The sequence below is a fragment of the Rhinolophus sinicus genome, chromosome 18 (genome assembly GCF_057876585.1).
Source record: "Rhinolophus sinicus isolate RSI-liver-muscle chromosome 18, RSI-T2T, whole genome shotgun sequence".
In the NCBI taxonomy this organism is placed as follows: domain Eukaryota; kingdom Metazoa; phylum Chordata; class Mammalia; order Chiroptera; family Rhinolophidae; genus Rhinolophus; species Rhinolophus sinicus.
This window is the reverse complement of record NC_142518.1, coordinates 105,108,459-105,134,424: the sequence shown is the minus strand read 5'-3', so window position 1 is coordinate 105,134,424 and position 25,966 is coordinate 105,108,459. Positions and strand designations below refer to the sequence as shown.

At 39.9% G+C, this 25,966-nt stretch overlaps 1 protein-coding gene and 1 pseudogene across 5 annotated transcripts in view; one reads left to right on the top strand and one right to left on the bottom strand.

The window, feature by feature from the left end:
• Window positions 1-24,456, top strand: part of LOC109456650 (putative MAGE domain-containing protein MAGEA13P) — a 105,560-nt gene extending 81,104 nt beyond the window's left edge. For 3 of the 5 annotated variants that reach the window (XM_074323732.2, XM_074323731.2, XM_074323733.2), the window contains 2 exons: window positions 19,535-19,702; window positions 22,828-24,456. In XM_074323732.2, the coding sequence (XP_074179833.2) occupies window positions 22,880-23,935 (1,056 nt within the window). In that variant the 5' untranslated portion in view covers window positions 19,535-19,702; window positions 22,828-22,879 and the 3' untranslated portion in view covers window positions 23,936-24,456. The remainder of the gene's footprint in view (window positions 1-19,534; window positions 19,703-22,827) is intronic. The other 2 variants (XM_074323735.2, XM_074323734.2) reach the window with 2 other exon arrangements.
• Window positions 5,861-6,043, bottom strand: LOC109456642 (translation machinery-associated protein 7 pseudogene; annotated as a pseudogene).
• Window positions 24,457-25,966: the final 1,510 nt, after the last annotated feature.

Here is a 25,966-nt window from a genome sequence, read left to right as displayed (position 1 = left end):
GAACAAGAGGACAGGATACCCACCATTTAATCACAGAAATATCTACGTTCTACATTCTGTTGGAACTTTTGTTTTTTGAAGAATATATTTATTCTTACCATTGGAAATGCACAGCTTCAGCTGCGAGTCAAATACATCTCAGTGAATCTGTTACACTCAGTGTTTGAAAAGAATGTGCATCATTTCTTCAGTCAGCTGGATTTCTTTCCATAATGACGCGCTACATTGATCAGCTGTGAAAATATTTATAACCCACCTCATCTTAATGGAACTATTAATACTCCTGATGTTATAACAAACAGCATTAATCGTTTTAGTGTTGACATATTGACAAACGATTTGATAAGTGGAAAAGAAAAATATAATCAAAGACAACCAAATTACATCTTTCAGCTGCTCATGGGAAAAAATAATGTTAACATAATTTAAAGTTTCAAAGAAGATTAACAACCATGCTGGTGAGACTGTACACAACAAAAACAATCTAGTAATAAGTTAGCAGTAGATGCCGGCAATAAAACAAGATGTGCCAGTTATGGACATATTATATATTATAAAATTATACCATTCCAGAATGAAGCATCAATATTAAATTTGTGGAATTAAATACATAATTCTGAACCTTTACTTATCTCATTGGTTTGGTTTGCAAGCGTCATAATAAAGTTTGACAGGGAGGATATTATAGGCTAGGAGTCTTCAAACTCATTGTACCTTGTAGACGGTGATGGAAATCTCTAGAATTTGGTTTATGTTAACACCATGAATAGAATAGATGACAGAAATGATAGACATTGATATGATTTGATGATAAAAAGCACACTATAAAATATAATCAGAGAATATAAAATAATTTAACACTTACATGTGTACCTATAAGAAATTACACATTCTTTCTATGCAAATTAAACATACTAACTTTGATACATAGTAAGCCTTATACGTTCAATGAAGGTGTTGCTTCAAAATAAAACTTGCTCCAATGCTATCGTTAGTGCTCAGAACAGGTTGGATTTCACCATTTAGAATTTTCTTGGAAGCCTGCTGAAAGCCGTTTGAGAAATTTGCCTAAGTAATTACTCCCTCTTTTTTTAGACCGAACTATTAGTCAATCTCACATTTATTAGAGTAATTCACATTACTTTTTAGGTTTTAAAAAAATCTTATCCATCTGATGGGAACAATACAAAAATGGTGACAGGTGCATGGAAGATGCTAAATTAATGTTTCGTGGATAAATGATTGCGAGGCACACGCTCCAGAGATAACTCCAAGAACGGAGCTTCATGAATTATTTGAGCAGTGGCTTCATCACTGAAATAAGTTTATGTTCTCCCATGTGGACGACTTAGAAGGGGATGACACTTATTGGGATGGATGAGTTCAAATCTTCCCATTCTAAAATCAATCATCATATTTTTAAGTCACACTTTGTATATTCAGAGTTTAACTTCTATTCCAAGATTTTTCAGAATTTGAATTTATTCAAATATATTTTATATTCTGTAAGGCAAATCAGAAGTTATCCACTGCTCTATAAATAATGCATAGGGAATAGGAACAGAGGTAATAACGTGAAGTTAGACTATTATGAGGGAAAAAATATTTAACATCAATTCTGTTCAAATACAACTGAAAAACATGAGCAATGCTTCATATTCTTTGCCCTCTCTTTATCAATAGTCACCCCACTGGCAGGCTACCATTAGAGCAATGCTACCCTGAGGTCCTCAGGCAGATTTTTCTATGCCAATAATGAAGGAAATAGTATCAGCCAAACTCGCTAACCAATGGATTGACTTCAGTGAAATGGCCAGGAATTGGGGGTGGCGATGGGGAGGGGTTATCTACTGTTAGGTAACAAGTTTGTTTGAATTTTTCCAATTTTCAACCGCTTATTTAGGTGCAATATACTTTCAGTACGTCAGTAAGGGCAAAACATAACAGAACAAATAAACAGGGACTGGATTAGAGCCCTCGAATTCTGTTCACACCAAAAGCATAGTATAATGAAAAGATGACTGTTCTAGGAGTTTCAACAGCTAGGACATCCTGAGACTAAACTTTATGTATTTTTGAGCCAGTTATTGTTGCCATGGCTCCTTCTTCAAGGTACCTAGGAATCCCACGGAGAGAGTAAATGAAGGAAAAGGAGCCATCTTTTTTCTTGCTGCCAACTTCGGGATTATAATATAAGCAGCTTCCTCTTTGAGTTTACAGTGAAACTTACCCTTGATCTTAAAGTTTTGAAATAGAAAGGGTACCTTCTCCTCACAGAATCCATGGGGCCGATTGTCCTACTGGTAATTTTTAAAATGGATATTGAGTAACTAATGAAACTCTTGAAAGCATGCTGAATTGCTTGCGATTTCTTCCTGTCTGCTTATCCTTTAATATTCAGATTTTACTTGCAATCTGAAAACCGCATTTGTTTCTACTAATGTCATATAGAAACCAGGACATCTGCCAATAGGAACACCATGCAATAGTTACACTTTATATATTAGCTTTGCTCCAAGGACGTGGCTAATATGGCTATGAATTATCTGTATTTTGTCTTAAAGGAAATAACCTTACAATTTAGAATACGTAGAGAGAAAAACATGAGGAAATGATTTGTCCAACGTTCACTAACACATGGAACTGGAACTGGAATGTATTTTGTCCTAACACAACATTTCTCTGGGGGTTGAGAAGCATTGAATTAAAATCAGAGGACTTGGGAACTTGTGTCCTGTGTTTTGTTTGTAGAAGCATATCATGAAGGACAGAAGGTAAAGTTGTCAAAAACAATAAATTCTCGAGCATCTCCCGGCCTATTGCCTTGAATTTGATTGCAGATTTAAAGAAAACTGTTAAGAAGGCCTGTATACTCATTTTTTAAAATTCATTGTTATAGTCCATTCTCCCTGTCACCGAATTCATCTAAGTTTTCATCATTCTCTCTTTCGCAGTTGAGGACTAAATGAGTTAGTATATGAAAAGTGCTTGGAACAGTGTCTGACACAGCATGATTCAACCTACTGAACACCCACCAAGGCATTACAGGAAACAGAGAGATGTTTAAGCCTTTTAAGTACCCAGAATCCAGTGGGCAAGACAGAAACGGAAATACCTGCATTGTATGGCAGATTATACCCAGTGCCATAATAAAGCCACAAATAAGGATGAGAAGTGTAGGAAATGTACCTTTATGATTACACGCTCATTCATTCATTAATATAAATTTACTCACACTCTTATTACAGTCTTGTAAGGTAAGCTGGATAGATGTTCCTCTGAGCATTTATACAGTACTTGATAATTTATAAAGTGCTTTCATGCGCTGTCTCTTTTATTGTCACCCTCACAACAGCTTCATAATGGAGATGCTGCCATTATTTTTATTGCATAGAAACGAAACTGAGGTTTGGAAAGAATATTTGATATAGTTCGTGAAATGTCACAGGTGTTCTGATGTCAAAGCCAGGATGAGGAACCTGAGGTCCAGGGTGACACAGACTGGCCCAAGGTCACACACACGTAGCTATTTAGTAGGAAAAGCTCAATGTGAGATCTTATTTTGTAAAGGCAGATTCAGGACAGGAAGTCCACACCTCAGCAGGGATGGAGTGAACAATGTATCTATTTCCCCCACCCTCTAGTCCCTGGGATGTCTGTTAGTATCTAGGAAAAAAACCTACTACATAGGACTTGTTAGAAGCTGCACGGCTATCTGCCTTGAACTGCTTTCAGGACCTATCTTCATAGCATATGACTCTTGTCTGGCATCCGGTACAGCCTTTGCAGATAAGAAAAATGATGACAGCAATTGACATTTTAAAAAGTGTTTTCAGGAAGGGATTGGTGGAGTGGCCAGTTAGCTCAGTTGGTTAGAGCGTGGTGCTGATAACACCAAGGTTGTCAGTTCAATCCCCACCTGGGCCATTGTGAGCTGCGCCCTCCACAACTAGATTGAAACAACTACTTGACTTGGAGCTGATAGGTCCTGGGAAAACACACTTAAAAAGAAAAAGTTAAAAGAAAAAAAGAAGGGATTGGCAAGTAAGTCATTTTCATTTGGGAGGCTTACCCTTCCAGATTTAGTATTTATATTGAGAGTGCATTCTTTCAGAGTGCATTGCTTTACATTAAATACTGAGGGAATATTTCAAATTAGTCTCTTATGTGGACTCATTTTTATTAGAATGCCAGGAATATAATCAAGTATAGCATTGTTAATCAGAGTAAATTTCTATGCCACTTATCCTGCAGTGAGTTCTACAATATGGGTAGGCTGATGTAGGAATAATTAGTTAGACCAAGTGATTTTCTTTTTCTAAATAGTCAAATGAATTACCATTAAATGAACAGAATGGTGAAAATAGTTATGTATTAACTTGAACTTGTCTCCCATTTAGGATGTTCCAAAATTCATTTAAATCAGGTTTGTAAGTAAACTTAGAAGATAAAAATTATATATTACTGCTAAAATTATAGAACTAGATCTCTGAAACTCATGTGAACATATAATATTTTAAAAAGAAAGTTGAGATGTATGGATAGTTTGGTTAAGGATTATAGAGCCTTTTGTAGAGAAGTGATATATTTATGAATGAAAAATCAAAAAATTCATAGTATTGCTAATGTCTATTTGTCCATCAAAATTCAGGTCAAATAAGCATAGTATGAAAGCTGTACACAAACATTTTAACAATGGGTATAAGGGTACTGTGGTAGACATTGTTTGTTCACAATTATTCCCTTCAAGCCCTTGTCATGCCTTTCCTGCAAGCAGAATATACTCCTGTCCCACTGATTTGGGGTTTGACCATGAGATTGTAACCTGTGGAATAAGAGTGGCAGTTACAGTATAATACTTCTAAGTGAAAGCTTTAAGACCATTATTTGTTTTTCATCACCTTGTTATGCCCATTCTCAAAATACTCTCATTTCTAAAGAGAAGAATGTAGCTCAGAGACTTGTTTGTAATCATATATCAGAGGGATTATTCATTATGAATTTGTACCAACTGGACAAACAGTTCACCAAGTTTACTATTTGGAAGTGCTGAAAAGGCTGCATGAAAAAGTTAGACAACCTGAACTTTCGCCAACAATTCATGGCTCTTGCATCACGACAATGCACCAGCTCACACGGCACTGTCTGTGAGGGAGTTTTTAGCCAGTAAACACATAACTGTATTGGAACACCCTCCCTCCTCAACTGATCTGGCCCCCAATGACTTCTTTCTTTACCCAAAGATATAGGAAATATGGAAAGGAAGACATTTTGATGACATTCAGGACATCAAGGGTAATACGATGACAGCTCTGATGGCCATTCCAGAAAAAGAGTTCCAAAATTGCTTTGAAGGGTGGACTAGGCGCTGGCGTTGGTGCATAGCTTCCCCAGGGGAGTACTTCGAAGGTGACCATAGTGATATTCAGCAATGAGGTGTGTAGCACTTTTTCTAGGATGAGTTCGTGAACTTAATTGCCCAGCCTCATATAGCTCATGAGTTTTTCAAATCCGTAAAATTTGGAAGTAGCATTCATCTTTTATACCTTTCAAAACTTCTGTTCATTCTAGTTACTGTTTTCTCAGAATATTTTTACCCAAGTCACAATGAGTGTTTTTCCACAATCGTTTGTTCATTGTGAAGAGAAAAGAAGAGTGATGAGAATCTTCTCAATTCACACTAACGGGTCACAGTAAGTGATCTTTTTTCTTTACAAAAGTTTCTTCTTCAATATACAACAGGCTCCAAGACCACAATTCATTCTAGCTATAGGTGAAAACAGGTGTTATGGCAGGGAATCCAGATGTTAAAACCGGAATGGAATTAAGGATCACCATTGCCCCAGACACAAGGAATAGCTCACTTTTTGCCAGATTTCTTAATTCCACCTGTGACCAGGGCGTCCTTCCACTTAGTCTTCGCCTTTAGCTCCTTGAGTTTCTTCTTTTGCTTCTGCCTGAATGCCTTATCTTCCTAGTCCATCTCCTCGGCCTACCTCTCGGGCTGTTTCAGGGACTTCTTGCCACCTTCACAGCCGGACATGGCGCCTGCCGCCCCGTTCCCAAACCCTGCCCAAGTGATCTTTTTCTGTACATTTGGGCATAAATAATACGATTTGACTCATAATGTCATTTAAGAAAACTGTAAGATAAATACTAGAAGCTGGGCTTAACTCTGGCCCTTTAAGACCATAGTTCATCTTTTTTAACATCTGTCGACGGTGAATGCCTATTGTGTACTGTTGCGATTCCAGGATCTTTACCCACAGCTTCAACATCTGGCTCCTGCCTTTTATCTGTGTTTAAGACTAACCTGAAAATGACTGAAATCTACCCTAGACGATCCAGTGTCAGACAGACACACATCATAAATTCCATTCCATTTTTGTAGACTGAAAATGAGAGAAGTCAAATTGATGGTTTTTGTACACCAACTTGTCTTTACATATAGGCTTTTCCTCATGCTGAACGACCACATTTTGCAATCAACTAAATTTCATTTGCAAGGTATTACCATTTTTCAATTGTTTCTCCAGGTATTCCTCATTACAGAAAAATGCAGGAATTTGCTCGAAACCCCTGCTGATGGAAACAAAATCTGCATTGCTATTCAAATTATTATGAGTTACCTACAGCACTTGGCTAAAGCAGTTGCATGGAAACTGTTTCATAAAACATTCTCCCTTCATAAAGAAAGTGTGACAAGAATAGGATGTGATTTCATCATTTCAGTAAATCTCTTCCTCATTCAACTAAAAAATGGTCAGGGTGAAAAGAGGTAACAAGGAATAGTGAGGGGTTTTCCAACTTGACACTCTGGAGCTCTGATAAATCAAAACCTATGTGACATGGGTCACTGTGGGAAGAGAGGAAAGGGGACAATCAAAAGTAGGTTTGACCCCTTCCTTCAACAGAGCAGTTCTGATTTTTGCCTTTATTAATGATGCTTCAATAATACTCCGTTTTTAAAAAGGTCCATGGGAAAATTTTTTTTAAACCACCGAGCTGTACAATGAGAACAGGTTTTAAAATCAGTCAGATTAGGTTTCAATCCTGGCTACAACTATGTGACCTTGGGTGAGTAACTTAACTCTCTAAGCTTCAGTTTCCTTATCTGTAAAATGTGAATAATATTTCTCAGACATATTTTGAGGCTAAAATGAAGTCATGCATCCATGTACCTAGAATATGGCAGGTATTTACTAAAGGGTAACATTTGTATTTATTAATATTGCATAGAATAACATGATATATAATACATGATCTTCACAAATTTATCAAGGGAATGAATCACTTGCTCACTGCCCTTGAAAACTTTACAGCCCAATTGGTAAGATGATACATAGCGTTAAAAAAATCAACAATCAAACAGGGTAGTATAGGCCAAGAACTCATTGACTTGGATTCCCTGGCTGAGAAGAGAAATGGCTGGAAGAAAAAAATAAGTATGTTCAAGCACATGATCTCATCCTCTTGGCATGAGTCTCTGTGTGACCACATTAGGAAGACTATCCCCAAAATGAGAGACTGAAACAATCACTAATTTTCTGACTGCCATGCCACATCTCCATTTCATGGGGAAAATGAGTGCCAAGGGCAAATAGCTATCAACTATTGTTGTTCCCTAAGGGAGAAACAATTAGAAACTATGGTCTCACCACAGATTCTCTACTATGTCTCCACACTATCAGACCATTTGTCAACATTCTTGAAACAAACAAAAACAAAACAACTATATTTTTCAATTGAACTACATTAGCTGAGGGTAAGCAATATGGAAGGGAGTGTAATGTGTAGCAAACACTGTCCATGGTGAAAATGGTACAATGGCTACATGACAGAGAGGATGCAGGGCAGACACGTCCATTCAGAATATTACAATGAGAATCAGTCCACAAATCATGAAAGGGCTGATTGATGAACTTGCGTAACCAAAGCCCAGAGCCTCATCTGCAGCGTTCAGTCATGGATGATGCTGCATCTCTTTCCTAGTGTCATTTATTCACTCAACAAAAAAAGTATGGAGCATTGTTGTGGGGCTAACACAGTGAATAAAACAAGGTTGCTGTGGTTCAGGGCGTTACAGCTCAGTGAGGGATACAAACAAACACCCTTATTATGATCAGATTTGTTTTTGAACAATTACGCTAGGAGAAGAATGGACCAGACACCTAGACACCATTCAAGAGACTGTTGGAGCAACTGCGATGGGGTTTTCCTGGACGAGGAGAGGCTCACCGGAGATGGAGATAAATGAACAGATACAAAAACATTTAAGAAATAAAATAAAATCAACAAGACTTGGTGATCTATTAGATGTAGAAGATGAACACAAGGAGACTTCTAAGTCTTGGGATAAGCACAGCAAAAAAAAACAGATAGCTGCAGAGAATCCCGAGAAAGCATGGCTAGAGATAAGTGGGAAGAAAATAGGCGAGTACACTGTCATAGAACCTAGACGAAAAAAGTCTCCAAGGAGGATGGTAGTGTATGAAGTGATAGTAAGTAATACTAAGCCTTCTTAAATTTAAAAGTTGTTAGTGGATTCAACATCAAGTGAATTACCCGTAACCTGGGCACATTGTCGAAGCAGTTTTAGTGGCACCTAAAAGTGATGAGTGTTTCTATTTCTAGCAATATGGAAAAACGGACAGCCCGAAAAACCACCAAGTACAAAACGCATAGAAATGCAAGGCCCAATAAAACAAAAATCCTTGAAATACATAGCTGAGACCACAAGGTATTACATACAGTTGAGATCATTTTCAAATTCCAGAAGAATTGTAAATATAGTACATAAAGTTTCCATATGCCCTTTATTCAGTTCCTCTAATGTTAACATCTCACATAACCATAGTTCAGTGATAAAAACTAAGAGATCAAAATTTGTACAACATGATTAAACTATAGACTGTATTCAGAGTCTATCAGTTTTTCTACTCAGGTGCTTTTTGTGTTCCAGGATGCAATCCATGATAGCACATGACTTTTAGTTGTCATTTCTCCTTAGTTTCCTCTGATCCATCACATTTTCTCGATCCTTCCTTACCTTCAGGACATTTACAGTTTTGAAGAGCATTAGTCATCTATGGTGTACAATGTCCCTCAATTTAATTTTATCTGATGCTGTCTCGTGAATACATTGAAGTTATGCCTTTTTTTACAAAAATACTACAGATGTGATATTGATAATGTTGTTTCCTTCGCAATGCCTCACGGTCAGGTGGGAATCCTTAGGTCTCAGGAGCCTGGCCTTCTCAGTCCTCTTATTCTTCCTCTAGCTGTAGTTAGTTCTAGCCCCAGAACTCCTGTCACTCCCCCAGAATAGATTTTTAAACATTTCTTCCTGGGGCGGCCAGTTAGCTCAGCTGGTTAGAGTGCGGTGCTCTTAACAACAAGGTTGCCAGTTCAACCCCCACATGGGCCACTGTGAGCTGCGCCCTCTACAACTAGATTGAAACAACTACTTGACTTGGAGCTGATGGGTCCTGGAAAAGCACACTTAGAATAAAAAAAAATTTTTTTAAAGTTAAAAACAAAAAAAAAATCTTCCTTTTTCCCCATTACAATGGATTTTTTTTTTTTTTAAGATTTTATTGGGGAAGGGGAACAGGACTTTATTGAGGAATAGTGTGTACTTCCAGGCCTTTTTTTCCAAGTCAAGTTGTTGTCCTTTCAATCTTAGTTGTGGAGGGTGCTATTCAGCTTCAAGTTGTTGTCCTTTCCGTCTTAGTTTTGGAGGGCGCAGCTCAGCTCCAAGTCCAGTCATCGTTTTCAATCTTTAGTTGAAGGGAGCACGGCCCACCATCCCATGCGGGAATTGAACCGGCAACCCTGCTGTTGAGAGCTTGTGCTCTAACCAACTGAGCCATCTGGCCGCCCCTATTTTCTTTAAAATATTTTAAAAATAAAAATTATTATGTTTTTTATTCATGACCTTATTAGTTTATTTGTCATGGTTTTAATACATCTTATTATTACACTGTTTCTCGAACAAGCCTATGGCTGTAACATTTTACCTGTCTATTTGAAAGTATATGACTCGTACTTAGAGGTGAAGGATCCTTTTGGTAATAACTCAAACCCCATGGCTCCAGAATCTGCTGAATAGTGCATATTTTCCTAAGCAGTGCCCAAAGTGCTTATGTAAATACAATACAAAATGTGTGATTTTGGAATTTACATAAACAGACACATTTTACTGGTACTATTAAAATAGCAATTGGAATGCATTGAGGCACAGACAGAAGTTAAATGATTGCTTCTAGATTTGACTTTATTCCTCAATGTTTAGGTTGTTCTGTTTAATAAAGACATACTTGTGTGTAAAGCACATTTTTGAGTTTTCAGATCTCTTTAAATGTTCTTAATACCCAACAGTGCTGGCTGATATTTTTCAAGTATTCTTATATGTGAAACAGTCTATTAATACACAACAGATAAATGCACTGAGTATTTATTTACTGTAGCTATTATTTACTGCTAGAATAACTTGTACTATGTCTTAAAGGAATCTGATGTAATTACTTGGTCACCAAATTTGCAATTATTTCTGAAATAACTTGTACTCACAATTCACCTTTATCAATTATATATATAGTTTTCTTGTCTAACTCTAGCTCCCTTTAACACCTATGAAGCAAAATTATTCATGACACAGAGGACAGATTATGAACTCTGGATAAGATGAATCTGTATTCACATCTTGGCTCTTCCACTTGACTAATCTAGAACAATTTGCTATAGCTTTCTGGGCCTCAATTTACTCATCTGTAAAGTGACCTCATATTGTTGGCATACTAAGATTTGGAATAATATATGCAAAACAATGAGCAGAATTACTGGTGTATAGCCGATATGCAATAGATTATAGCTATTATTACTATTTTTAATACATCAAAGGGAATGCCACTTACGATAAGACTCAAGGTGGTGACCTTGGCAATAGATAATATAACCAGTTCTATGTTTTATCACTAGAGAAAATTTCAAAAGCTATTTATTGACAGTTGAGATAAAGCATATTTTTTTAACAATACCTAAAGAAAATTTCTAAAACTATTAACTTTCATCTGTAAATTTCTTTTTATTCCAACTTCATTGGAGTATAATTGACAAATACAATTGTAATATATTTAAAATTTATAGCATGATGAGTTCATATATGTGAGTAACTTGTGAAAGGATCCCACAATCAAATTAATGAACCCATCTATAACCTCACATGGTTACCTTTTTCCACTTTTCTTACCTGTAAATTTCTGATCTTGTGATTTTTCTGACTTCAGATGTCACATAATATGAATACCTGACAAGAATGTTTTAGACACTCAGCGCTGCCCCTCACCACTCTCTTCTCTAAATACTGTCCTTCTCACAGGTTACGTGTAGGTCAGCTGGTCTTATTTATCCTCCTCTGAAAGAGGATTTGACTTGGAGGCTTGGGGCTGTATTGTTGTTTTTTGGTTTTTTTTAAAGATAACAATAGCGACTGAACCTCATGCATCCTTGAGTCATGTATCCAGTAACTCAATGATCCCATGCGCCATATACTATACCGGGACTTAAGGACTGAAACATGGATAGGTATATTCTCTTCCTTGGGAAATGCACAATTTACCAGGTATAAAAAGGCATAATATACTGTAATAAGTGCAACACAAGAAGTAAGTAAAAATAGCTGTGTAAGCTGGAGGAGAGAGAAAATGTGATGGCGACATTTGAGGACGGCTTCAAAAAAGAGGTGCTATTTTAGCTGTTCCTGAAAGGGTAAATTGTGTAGTACTAGCCAAGGGAATAACGTTTACAACGAATGTAGTTGTGAGAGAGCTTAGATTTCTCAAGGAACAGTGAGAAGGTGAGTGTAGCTAGAGTGCAGGGCATGAATGGGGTGACAGGAGCTGACACTGCAGGAGGTTGGGATGAGTTTGTAAGAGGTTTCATGTACCTTGATGAGGAGTATGGGTGGCTACAGTGAGATAATGGAGTGAATGTTTTTGTCCCCCCTAAATTCATATGCTGAAATCCTATCCCCTGATGTGATGGTATTGGAGATGGGGCCTTTGTGGGCAGCTTAGGTCATGAGGGTGGATCCTTCATGAATGAGATTAGTGCCCTTCTAAAAGGGAGGGCTGTAGCTCTCTTTCCACCATATGAGGACACAATGAGAAGACAGCAGTTTGCAACACGGAAGACGGTGCTCACCAGAAGCCAGCCATATTGGCTGGCACCCTGATGTTGGACTTTCAGCCTCCAGAACTGAGAAATATGTTTCTGTTGTTTATAAGCCACTCAGTCTATGTTACTTTGTTATACAGCAGCCAGAATGGACTAAGACAGTGAGCCAAGTTCAGGGTATGGTCCTGGTACCATGGTTCTGAAATGTCTCAGATTAAAGCTGCTAAACTCCACTGACATCAAACTCTCAACCAATACCCTGAAGAGGACTAAAATAAAGGCCACTGGCTATTTTATACTATCTGAAAAACAAAGATTTACCAATCAGACATGGCTTCCTAACTCAATAAAACTGATACGCATTTGATGCTCTCAAACATAAATGTCTTTTATCAGACAACTTACTATATTCATGGGCCTCCATTAAATTGTGTCTGAGACTTAACAGGATTAAGTAGTTTTTCCAATTATTCCTCAGTTGTTCAAGGGCAGGATCAGACAATGATTCAGCTCTGTTGCCCTAGTAGGATATAGCTCATTTCATAAAAGCTCTTGTGGAGCCACCAAGGTATAGTGAGTGATAATATTTATTGGTCACTGATACAAGGGTAAGAATTAGCAAAAATTTTTAGTAGATAACTAGCTTAATGGCACTAATGTGCATAATGCCACTTTTGCCCATCTATGCTAGTGGTACCTAACAATCAGACTCACTGTTATGATGATCAGCAGATTCATACTTTTATAGCTTTAAGAAGACATAATTGACATGGCATAAAATTTATCAATTGTAAGTATGAATACAACGATTTTCAGTACATTTATAGAGCTGTATGACAAGCATCAAAATCTAGTTCTACGACATTTGTATCACCCCGTCTTAGTCCATTCGGGCTACTATAACAAAATACCACAGAATGGCTGGCTTATTAAAAACAGAAATTTATTTCTCACAGTCCTGGAAGCTGGGAACTCCAAGCTCACGGCTCCAGTCTGGTCACATTGTGATGGAGGCCTACTTCCTGGTTCACAGCCTTCTTGCTGTGTCTTCATTTGATGGAAGGGGCGAGGGATCTCTCTAGATCCTCTTTTACAAGGGCACTAATCCCATTTATGAGCACTCCCTCCACCCTCATGCTCTAAGTACTTCCCAAAGGCCCCACCTCGTAATACCATTATCTTTATGGGTTAAGATTTCAATATATGCATTTTGGGGAACACATTCAGACAATAGCAACCCCCAAAATTCCCTCAAAATAACTTACAATCAATCTGCATTCGCATTTTAGCCACAGAAAAACATTTATATGTTTTTTGTCTCTAAGTTGCCTTTTCTGGAAATTTCATAAAAATGGAATCATAATATGTGGTCTTTGGATCTTGCGTCTTTCACTTGGCATGTTTTTAACACCCCACCATGCTCTACACAATGCATCAATAGTTTGTTCCTTTGAGTTGAAGAACGTAACGTTATTATATGGACTTACTGCTTTTTAAAAATACATTTACCAGTTGATGACATTTGGGTTGCTTCCACTTTTTGGCTGTTATGATTAATGCTGCTATGAATGTTCCCTTACAAGTCTTTGTGCGGACATGAGTTGTTTTACCGGGTGTTGTTGTAAGTTGATGTTTTAATTTTTAAGAAAATTAACTGTTTTACAAATTGGGTGTACAATTTAAATACCTAACAGCAATATATGAAAGTTCCAATTTCTCTAAAATACCATAAACATTTATTGCTTTTTTAAAATTTTAGCGATTCTGGTAGCTATAAAGTGGTATCTCATTATGGTTTTAATTTGAATTTCCCCAATGACCTTAGCATCTTTGTTAAGCATACTTTTACATATCGGTTCATATACTTGTATCTTCTTTGGTGCAATTTTTATATAAACCTTTTACATATCTATTATTAGGTTGTTTGCCTTCTTAATATTGAGTTATAAGAGTTCTTTATGTTTTCTGGATATGAGTCTGGCATATACATGATTTGCAAGTACTTTCTCTTTGTCTGTGGATTGTCTTTTCATTTTTTTTAATGGTGTCTTTTGAAGTGAAAACTTTTTAATTTTGATGAACTCCAATTTATATATACAGAGGGTGCCAAAAAAATGTATGCACATTTTAAGAAAGGAAAACTGTCTTAAAATTTTAATACTCAATATATACCAATAACAAAAGATGAATACAAGTCACATATAACTTCTGCAATCACAAAAGGTGCTCAAAGTGGTTACCACCAGTGTTCAGACACTTCTGATTACGGCGAACTACTGCTTGAGCAACGTTGACCAAAGTGTCCACTTGTTTTCATGTTGTTGGCACTCCCAGTATTTTTGCACGTAAGACACCCAATTTTCCTAGCATCATTTGTTGAAAAAAACTGTCCTTTCTTCCACTGAATTGTCTTGGCCCTTTTATCAAAAATCAATTAACCATAAACTTGTGTTTATTTCTGCACTTTCAATTCTATTCCATTGATCTTTATGCCAGCACTTCAATCAATACTTCACTGTGTTAATCACTGTAGTTTTATAGCATGTTTTTGAATTGGATAGAGTAAGTCCTTCAACTTTGTTTTTCTTTTGTAATATCTCTGGCATTTAAGAAAAAAGGGAAATTGTGAAACTGGGTGGCCATTGTTGAGTACCAGTGATGCTTTTAAGAGAAAAAGTAACAGGTTTATGTCAATTAATCACCAATTCAAAGCAATGTGTAAGTTAGAGTTCGACTCCTTGGCAGTGTTTAAAGAGACTCCCATCTGCTACCACAGAGTTGACCGAGCTAAAGTTTAGATCCAGGTCTTACTTGTTAGAGTAGCAGAATTTCAGAAGATGTTGAATGGATTCTTATCTTTGGTGAGTGTCATATGCCAAAGTCAGGCCCCTAAACGGGAAGGAGTTGGAAACTGACATATGGGAGAGTTATATTTGTGTAAATGCACTTGAGAGTCTTGAACCTATAGATTTTCTTAAATCCTCTTAGCCTACAGAAATGGTTCACTGCTCCTTGAAAGAAGAGCTCCCTCAGTTGCCTTTTTACTGTTTAAAGGACCTTTATACTAAGCAGAGGACTACAGTGCTACATGCCCTCTTTACATCTGTGCCCATCAGACCAATATCTATGTTCAAATCTTAGTATGACCCCTACAACTAATAAGTAAACATAACAAGGTCACAAGATACAGAGTCAAACAATAAAACAATCCAGTCTCTATATACCGCCAATGCACAATTGTGAAGTTAAATTTTTAAACATACCATTTAAAATAACTCAAAAAATGAAAATACTGAGTTATTGACCTATGAAAACATGTACTAGATCTGTATGCTGCAAACTCAAAAAACATTGATGAAAGAAATAAAAGAAAACCTGCATAAATAAAGAGATGTTGTTTTAATGGACTAGAAGATGCAGAATAATAAATGTCTACCCTCTCCAAATTGATCTATAAATTGAGCATGATTCCAATCAAAATCCCAACAGGATTTTTATAGATCTAGATAAGCTTATTCTAAAATTTATATGGAAAGGGAATGGGACCTAGAGTAGATAAAATAATTTTGGAAAAAGAAGAAGAAAGTGGGAGGAACATCACCCAGTTTTAAGAGATCTGATTCAAGCCACAGTAATCAAAACAATGTGGTATAAGCAAAGGGATAGACGTATAGATGAATGTAAAAGAACAAAGCACCCAGAAATAGAGCCACAGAAAAATGTCCACGGCATTTTGACAAAGGTTCAAAAGCAACTGAATGGAAGAAGGATGGCCTTTTCTATGAATGGTAAAAATGAACCTTCACACCTCACATTTCATCCAAAAATTAATTCAAAATGAATCATAGATGTAAATATAAAGTGTAAAACCAAAAAATTTAGAAAAAAAAAGGGAGATATCATTGCAACTCAGGTTAAGCAAAGATTTCTGAGACTTGAAACCAAAAGCACAATTCATAAAAGGGGGAAAAATGACAAATTAGGCTTCATCAAAATTAAAATCTTTTACTCTGTGAAACACATTGTTAAGAGAACAAAAATAGAAATTCTAATAGCATAAGTAAGAGTGATATACTCAACTTGTAAAATATTCAAACAATAAACATGAAGATATACAACACTCTCTGTGTGATACATCTCAAGTGGTACTCAATGAGAAGTGTAGGCTTAAAGAGATGTATTAGAACACGAGAAATATTTAAAACAGCCAAGCAAGTCAAGAAGCTACAGAATAAATAGCATATTCAATCTAAAGAAGCAGAAACCAGGAAATAATAAAGATAAATGCAGAATTAATAATGCAGAAAACAGCAGAGCCAACACATACAAGCCATTCCTTGGAAAATCTTAAACACATTGTTGCAAATATGATCAATTACTAAAGAGAAAAGCAGGAACAAACAAGTTAAGTAAATTTGTACAAAATTTAGATGCAGTAAAGATTTTAATATAATGGAACACAACAAGTTCCCTTCAGGATAACCAAACTATGGACAGAAAAATGTATCTACACACAAGTTTTTATTGTGCTTTGCTTTATCATGCTTCATAGATGTTGCATTTTTTTTACAAATGGAAGGCAAGACCTTCCACCAGCAAAAAGATTATGATTCGCTTTATTGCAATACTCGCTTTATGACTGTGGTTTGGAACAAAACCTGCAATATCAATGAGATATGCCTGTATAAAATTGTTTACGTTAACTAAGAAATGAGAGAATGATCATTCTGTGAACCCTAAGGGATTAATAAATAAAAGTCATTATCATCAATGACTGCTCACATCAATACAAAAGGACACAACCAGGTATATATACCTCCCAATGGAGGTACTCAGCATCACCTATGGAGTGGTCTTGTGGATGGAAGGAAAAAGGAAGGAAGAAAAGAAAGAAGGAGGGAAGGAAGGAAGGAAGGAAGGAAGGAAGGAAGGAAGGAAGGAAGGAAGGAAGGAAACAAAAACCAGTCTGATCAAGTTTCTACCTCTAACTCTCAATTTAAGAAATACAGGGGCCTGAAAAACCTGTTTAAGCATACCAAAGTGTCACAGTCAGCAAAATCCAGACTATGGGAAATAGGGCAAAACACAAGACTTTTGTTTTTGAATGCAAGGAGAAAGCGGTGATATGGAGGAAATCTATAGATGAAAACAAGGCTTAAAGGATATAATCAGAGTTGTTAGACTGTATTTGGACATCAATTCAAAGAAATTAAATTTTTTAAAAGTATTAGGCTCTCAGATAACTGTGAAAAATAACTGGATATTTGATACTAATGACAAAGATTTTTAGGACTAATAATTGTATTAAGTTTACATTTTTAAAAAGATTCATTATCTTTTAGAAATGTGTGCTGAAATACTTAGATGTGATACCTTGGACTTGCTTCACATTGTCCCAGTTGCAGAAATGGGGGGTGGGGGGCTAGTGGGGGGGGTAATTGGAAACACATTGGCCATGTATTGATAATTGTTGATGCTGAATATCACGTATATTGCCTTCATTATCCTATTCTTTCTACTGGTGTATAAGTTTAGGAGTTTCTGCAATACTTTTTATTATAAATATCGTGCCATTAACCTTGAAATCCTTAGTAAAATGGACCACTTCTTAGAAAATAAATAACCAAATTGATCCATTAAAAAAACTTCAATGCAAAAATACAAATGGAAACTATTTAAAATTTAAGCCACTCTCAAATATCCAGAATAAGACCATTTTGAAGCCACTTCTACCAAGGTCAGGGAAAATTAACTGCTAGCTTTTGTGAACTTTTCCAAAGCATGAAAAAAAAAAAAAAAAAGGAAATTATTCAACTCATTGTCCCTAGCCAGCTCTCCTTGATTCAAAAACCAAATGAGAACATTGGTCCCCACTCACACAAAGAAAAACACTTGAGCCAAGCTATTCACATAGCAGTAAATAAATAAATCTTAAATAAAATAGCATAGTCAACACAGCAGTGAATTAAATGAGCAAATAAATGGTGCCGAGGAATGAAAACATGATTTAACATTAGAAAATACTTTGAACTGTAATCCCCCACATTAACAAATTAGAGGAGAAAAAACATTTGATTGGGCCGTCCTGGTGTCTCAGGCAGTTGGAGCTCTGTGCTCCTAACTCCGAAAGCTGCCGGTTCGATTCCCACATGGGCCAGTGGGCTCTCAACCACAAGGTTGCCAGTTCAATTCCTTGAGTCCCGCAAGGGATGGTGGGCTCTGCCCCCTGCAACTAAGATTGAACACGACACCTTAAGCTGAGCTGCCTCCCGGATGGCTCCGTTGGTTGGAATGCGGGTTCTCAACCACAAGGTTGCTGGTTCGACCCCCACAAGGGATGGTGGGCTGTGCCCCCTGCAACTAGCAACGGCAACTGGACCTGGAATTGAGCTGTGCCCTCCACAACTAAGACTGAAAGGACAACAACTTGATCTGGGAAAAAAAAGTCCTGAAAGTACACACTGTTCCCCAACAAAGTCCTGTAAAAACAACAACAACAACATCAACAAAAAACATTTGATTGTTCCAATAGGTATAGAAAAAGCCTATGAAAGAAATTCAACGTGAGTTGACGGTACAAACTTCTGGCAAACTCAGACGGGAACTTCCTTTTTCTCAATTCTACAGCAAACATAGTTAGATGTGAAATGGTAGAAGCGTTCTCATTGAAATCAGGAACAAGACAGATATAGACTCTCACCTCTACTGTTCAAACCTGCAGTGGAACACAAAGCCAGAGCTATGCATGTAAAAATAAATAAGAGATATGAACATTGAAAAGAAAGAGATGCTATTTGGTAACAATATGCCCATCTGCCTAGAAAAGTAAAAGGAATAGGCCTGTGGAATATACAAATAAATAAGGAAGTTCAGAAAGATAGTGTACGGAAGGTTACTACACCAAATCAAGAGCCTTACCCCACAAAAACAGTAACTAATTAGAACACATAATAGAAAATATCCCACGCGCAACAGCAACAAATCCAAAAGTTACCTAAGAGAAATTACAAATCATAAAAATGTAAGCGCTCTTCGTGGAGACAGATGTAACAGTTTACTGATAGATTCAGATTTTTAAAGAAGTCCCAAATAGATAGAGAAGTATACCATAGTCACTAATGTGAAACAAAATATTGTAAACATGTCAGTCCTCCTGAAATTATTTACAGACTTAGTGCTTTACCTGTAGTTGCCAAAAGGACAATGACGTTTGTGCTGCTATCTTCCGCTCCCAAAATCAATCCTGGAAATCTGTAAAAGGGAGAATAAAAACAATGATGTATCCTTTTCCTGGGGCTGCTGTATCAAACTACCATGGACTGGGTGGCTTAAACAATAGAAATTTATTCTCTTACAGTTCTGGAAGCCAGATGCTCAAAATCAGTTTCACTGGGCCGAAATCAAGGTGCCAGAAGGGTTGCACTTCCTCTGGAGACTGTAGGGTAGGATCCATTCCTTGCCTCTTCCAGCTTCTGGTCGCTGCCGGCATTCCTTGGCTTGTGGCGACATGACTACAATCTTCAAGGTCAGCATCTTCAAACATCTCTCTGCTCCATGTTCACACTGTCTCCTCTGTTTGTTGACTCTTCTCCTGCCTCCGTCTTAAAAGGATACATATGATTACATTTAGGGCTCACCTGGATAATCCAGGGTAATCCCCCCCATCAAAAGAGTATTAAATTAATCACATCTACAAAGACTCTTTTTCCAAAGAAGGCAGCGTTTACAGGTTCTAGGGACTGGGGTAGACTTTGGGGTGGGGGGAGCTTTTTCAGCCTACCAAAAATATCAACAACAGAATCTAAATAACAGAACATGAGAAACCCGTGTTGAACTAGTACTTGTTTCTGGTGGGGGAGTGGGAGGCGCCAGTGAAGTTTGGGAGGGTCCATAGCCTGTAATAGATGGCAGATGACACCGTACGTAGGAGGAAACCTTTAAAACTTCTGCCCCTGCTTCACTGCACAAATCTGAGACATCAGTTCAGACCACAGGCCAGGAACCCTGGCATAGTATCAGATATTGGGCAAGATTGGCTGGATTGATGCAGTGTGACTCCAGAGTCTGTGCTAATAACCACCTGAAACCACGTTAGTGATAAAGACGGGCCTTTTAAAACAATATTTTAATAGAATAAAAAGAATGGACTAAAAATGGAATGGCAAGCATCAGGGTGAACAACACACAAGCCTCCCCCGAGCCCCCGCCATTTCCGGATCAGGGATGGCAGGGTAGAGATGCAAAATAACTTCTTAATTTCAATGAGACTTAAGAAAAGTGGAAATGACTGTACTGAATGATGCAATGTCAGACAATCTCAAAAGAGCAGTAACTCCCCAAATCACGCTGCTCAGTCACTTCAGTGTAGAGAATAAGCTTTTGGAACAAAACGTTTCCAAAGTCTACATCTGGTGGGTGAAGACACGTCATGGAAAGGTAGGCTTCTTTTCTGAATCTCCACCACCTGTCAGGGGGGCTGCTGCTCTCCCATCTAGCATTTAGCCTGGGAACCAAAACCTTTGTCTGAAAGAGTTGCAGTTGGGCAAACGCTCCCAGCTGGCAGAGAGGATGGAATCTCCCAGAGAGTATTTAATCAAGGAGCTGGGAGAACCCTCATGAGGAGTGAGGGCTCCACCCATCCCAGAATAGTGTGGACCTCCCACAATACCACTCCACCCCTGATGTCAGTCTTGGGAGACCCTATGCAGGGGCCTTGGGTATAGTGTTTCCTGACTTTGAGCTTTGGAGTCTGAAGGAGATCAGGTTTCAACCGGGGTGACTAGACTAAGGTCAGCAAGGTAAGGGTTCCCAGATACTGCCAGTCGTCAAGGTGAGGATCCTAAAGAAACCTTCCCCCTGCAGACAGCCTGTTCCCACAGACACCTGCCTGTGCTATCAGCCCTGTGAGGCTCCAAGCACGCTTGACAGACAAAGCGCCCTCCCACCCCCACTTACCTTTCGGGGACTCAAGAGATGGTGGCCTTGACCTGCAGGACATATCCTCGGAAGGAAGGGCTCCCAGGCCCTATTAGCGGTAAAGATGAATACCTTGAGGAAGACTGAGATTACCCCCCACCTCTGAACCAGAGAGGTCCCCACAGAAATTCAGACCCTGGGCAGTGCTGGAAGGATAAGCCTCTCTACCCATCACCATTTCAGGATCAGGGATGGCGGGGAGATGAGATCCCAGGTCTGAAGGGGCTAGCCTCAGGTCAGCAGGAAGAGGAGTTCCAGGCCCTGCCAAGAATCAAAGTGAGAACTGTGAGGAAGGGCAGGCTTCCAGATGAGGACGCTGAGGGAAGACTAAGGAAAGTTTTCTGTGTACACAGACAAAGCCCCGCCTACCTCCCGGCTCACTCCAGTTGTCAGCCTTGGGCAAAGCTGTGAGGCAGCGGCACCTCCCCCCAGCCTCTGCTTTCTTGATGGTGATTTCAGGGAGATTGAGGCCATGGCCTGAGGGAGGGAGTCTCAGGTCAGCAGAATGTAGAAGGCCTAAGCCCTGTCTAGAGTAATTGTGACTACACTGAAAAGGGTTGAGGGTACCTCCCCACTCCAGAGGGGGCACCCACAGAAACCTGCCCTGCTCCTGCTGCCAGCCCTGCGAGACCTCACGCAGGAGTAGCTGGATGTGGCGTCTTTTCACTTTTGTCTCAGTGGTGTCAGGGAGGTCTGAGGACGAGTCGACAGGTGGGGGCGGGGCGGTTGAGGCCCTGCCAGATGTAAAGTTGAATACTCTGAAGGAGTACTGAGGGTACCCCTACCCCCAAAAAGATGAGGCCAGCCCCAGCTGTCATACCTGCAAGATACTAAGCAGACATGGCCAGTTGTGATAGGCTATCCCTTCTACCATAGGGGTGGTGGACGAGGTTCCTCTCAGAGAGTGGAGGCTTCAGTCTGTGGATGCCCGTCAGGTCAGCTGAGGTGGGGAAGGGAGCAGGCCCTCTCAGGAGTAAAGATTAATAACATAATGGGCCCGCTTAACCTAGACAAAGGAGGCCCCACTGAAGCCCACACGGTCCCTGCTATGGGCCCGAGGAGGCCCTAGGCAAGTATGGCTAGATGTGGTGCCTCCTCACTTCCTCTGCTTAGGAAGTGAGAGGAGGGAAGCCCATTCCCTGACAGGGGAAAGATTAGGATTCTGAGTGAGCACTGAGGAAACTACCCCAAAACAAGCGGGACTTCAGAGTCTGGCCCCATCCCTCCTGCGAGCATGGGGGGAGGGGGGCAGGACTGTGTCTGTAGTCTGCATCCTGAGGTATCCCCTCAGTTCTTCTAGCAACTAGGAGGTGAGGGCCTTGGTCTGAGGCACGTGTCCTCAGGTCAGCCTATTAGAAGAGGCCCAGGAAATACCAGAAGTCAAGGTGAGGTGCACCCGAATGTCTACTAAGGGTTCCACCTACCCCACAACAAAAGGGCCCCTCAGTGCCTAACCCTGCCCAGCCTTTCAGCCCTGGAATCCTCAGGCAGTGTTGGCTGGCTACACACTGAGGAGCCGTCTCACTTCTTTTCAGTTCTTAGCAGCCCAGAGAACAGGAGCCCTGTGAGGACAGAAAACCCCCGTAAAGAAGAGACCTATGAGTTGCCTTTGTCAGAGCCATCATGGGTGAGTTTCTCAGCTAAGGTCACTGACACTCTCCCTCTCTCCCCAAGGTCTGTGGGTCCCAATTGCCCACCCTCCTGCCAGCTGCCCCCAACACAAGTCATGTCTCATGGTCAGAAGAGTGAGCACTGCAAGCTTGAGGAACACCTTCAGGCCCCAAGAAAGGCACAAGGCCTGGTAGGTTTGCAGGCTCCCATGGCTGAGGAGGAAGCCACCACCACCTCTTCCTCCTCTCTCTCTTCTTTGATCCAGGGCACTCCAGAGGAGATGCCTGCCACTGGGACACTGAGTCCTCTCCAGAGCTCTCAGAGTGCCTGCTCCTCCCCCAGTGCCATCACAGCCAGCCCAGCGAGTCAATCTGATGAGAGTTCTAGAAGCCAAGAAGAGGAGGGGCCCAGCACCTCACAGGCTCCACCAGATCCTGAGTCCTTGCTCACCGACGATGTGCTCCACAAGAAGGTGGCTGAATTGGTGCAGTTTCTGAGTGTCAAGTATATAACAAAGGAGCCCATCACAATGGCAGAAATGCTGAAGAGTGTCATCAAGGAGCACAAGGAACACTTCCCTGTGATCTTCAAGAAAGTCTGTGAATGCATGGAGGTTGTCTTTGGCATTGAAGTGAAGGAAGTGGACCCCACCAGCCATTCCTATGTGCTCGTCAAAACGCTAGACCTCACCTATGATGGGATGCTGAGTGATGGCCAGGGCATGCCCAAGACCGGCCTCTTGATACTTATCCTGGGCGTAATCTTCATGGAGGGTAACCGTGCCCCTGAGGAGAAAATCTGGGAAGTGCTGAAAGTGATGGGAGTGTTTGCTGGGAAGAAGGACTTCATCTATGGGGAGCCCAGGAAGCTCATCACTGAAGATTTAGTGCAGGAGAATTACCTGGAGTACCAGCAGGTACCCAACAGTGATCCTCCACGCTACGAGTTCCTGTGGGGTCCAAGAGCCCACGCTGAAACCAGCAAGATGAAAGTCCTGAAGTTTTTTGCCAAGATCAGTGGGGCTGATCCCACTTCCTTCCCACACTGGTATGAGGAGGCTCTGAGAGATGAGAGAGAGCGAGCCCAGCCCAGAGCTGATGTGGATGATACTACTGCCACAGCCAGGGAAAGTTCCAGTGTCACGTCCAGCAGCGTCTACTGTCCTGAGTGAAGTCTGAGGAAGATTCTTCACTTTTCCTTTGAAGGCAACGGCCAAAGATCTAAGTATTGAAGGGCCAGACTGGATCTGGAGGGGACACAGTATATACCATCTTTGTGTTCCTGTTCAATCTGGGTGATTTGGAGACGTCATTTTTTGTTGTTGTTTTTTGTTTTTCAAATGTTGTTTCTTGTAATAAAAAGTTTAATTAGCTTCAGAATCAAGTTTATGAATGACAGTGGTCACATATTGATAGCTATTTCTCAGGTTTAAGAATAAGAGTTTTGCAATTTTGCACCCATCTTTTTTTGGTAATCTGTCACAAGATAACATGGCATTAGCATAGGAATTTCCTTGTGAAAGAGCCCAGGAAAATAGAGAGTTTCGAGGAACAGAGGAAAAAACATGCAGGATGGCGAATTTATGGATTCATTTATTCCTTTTAGTCTGTCATTCTGTAACATTAAATTATATATATTTGTGTGGCTAATTCAAGATTATAGGAGAAATTAAATCTTAAATCTTAAATGAAATATCTTTCTCACCGGCTCATTTATTCCCCAAACATGAATTAAGTGCTTGCTCTTTAGTCCTCCGAGGGCTAACAAACAAGACAAGGGGAGAGGTGGTGGGACTCCAGATGCGAGCAGTCAAGTAAAAATGCCCTGAGCCACTGCAGATGGGGGCTTTGGGAAACTAAGATTCCTTCTGTGGGAGATGATTGTAGTGAAGCTGGGTGGTGGCAGGGGCCAGACTCTCACAGAGTGTGTCTTACCATTGAGAAAAAAGTCTAGAATGGAAAACTGCGTTTAGCAGTTACTCTGGGATCATGGATAAACCAGAGAGAAATCTCCACCTGGGGTAGGTATGGACGGTGTCCTGAACTCTTGTAAAAACCCAGTGCAGTGGAACATAGTATATGATGTAGGTGTTCTAGACACATCATCTGCAAGAATGTCCAAAAAAAATGTGTGATGTTCCCTTGAAGTGATGCCCAGAAACCACTAGGCTGGCACTCTTTTCCTTGGCCTGGGAGAGCCAGAGCCCCTCTATTAAAATGGCATCTTAATTAGGTTACCTTCAGTTCACTTTGGCCAACTCTAACAAGGACTAGATTTTTGGTGGCAGTGACATGAATGTAAACAGTGTTTTGGATGGAAGAGCAGCCCGGAGGGAAGGAAAGAGTTGGTCTTTGACTTCAATTCTAGGAACTTCGAGTTGAATCCAATTGGGAAAGACTAAACCACACCCAAATGAAATAATGTATTCTCTAAGAGAACATTTACTGAATTTTAGTTATGAAGCAGCATTTTGGGCTGATTTGGTGTCCAGTGTCTAAGAATACCCACTGCATAATCTCTGAGAGGTCTTGGATACAAAACAAATTCCCAGAGAGGGTGGCCGATTCTGAGGTCAAAATAATATTAGAAACAACTGCCATGTTTCTAACATTATCATATTATCATAACAACTATCATGAGCTGGAGTGCGAGCTAAGCTACTAGGTGTCAGAGAGGCTGATTGAAGCTACCAGCCAGATACAGTAGAGTTCAACCTTTGATCACTTCCTGTGATGGCATAAGAGTGTCAAATAGGAACAAGTGCCGATTCCTCCTGTTCTATTTTCCTCCACGGAACAGCACACCAGTGTGGGTTGGGTGCATCAGCACAGACCTGGGGATCACCTTGCTGTTCAGGGAGCCAGAACACAGGGCTCTGGCAGTTTTGTGGATCCTGGAATCAGAGGAAGAAAAGGAGGAAGGGCTAGCAGTGGAAAAGTGGTGGGAAAAGCATCTTCAAGGTTTCCTCCTCCTGCCTCCACAAGGAGGCCTCAGCAGAGGCCCTGCAAAGGACATCTGTCCAAGGCCTCAGATACAGACACTTGAGAGTGAAAGCACAAGGGCTACGAATGCAATGCCAGTAGGAGAAGAGAATAACCTGCCAGACGGACCTGAGTCTTTGACTGCCACCCCCTTCCAAGACCGCAATCCATCGGTTGTGCAGTCTGAGGTGGGGAGGGCAGCGTCCTCCAGGAGGCCTGCC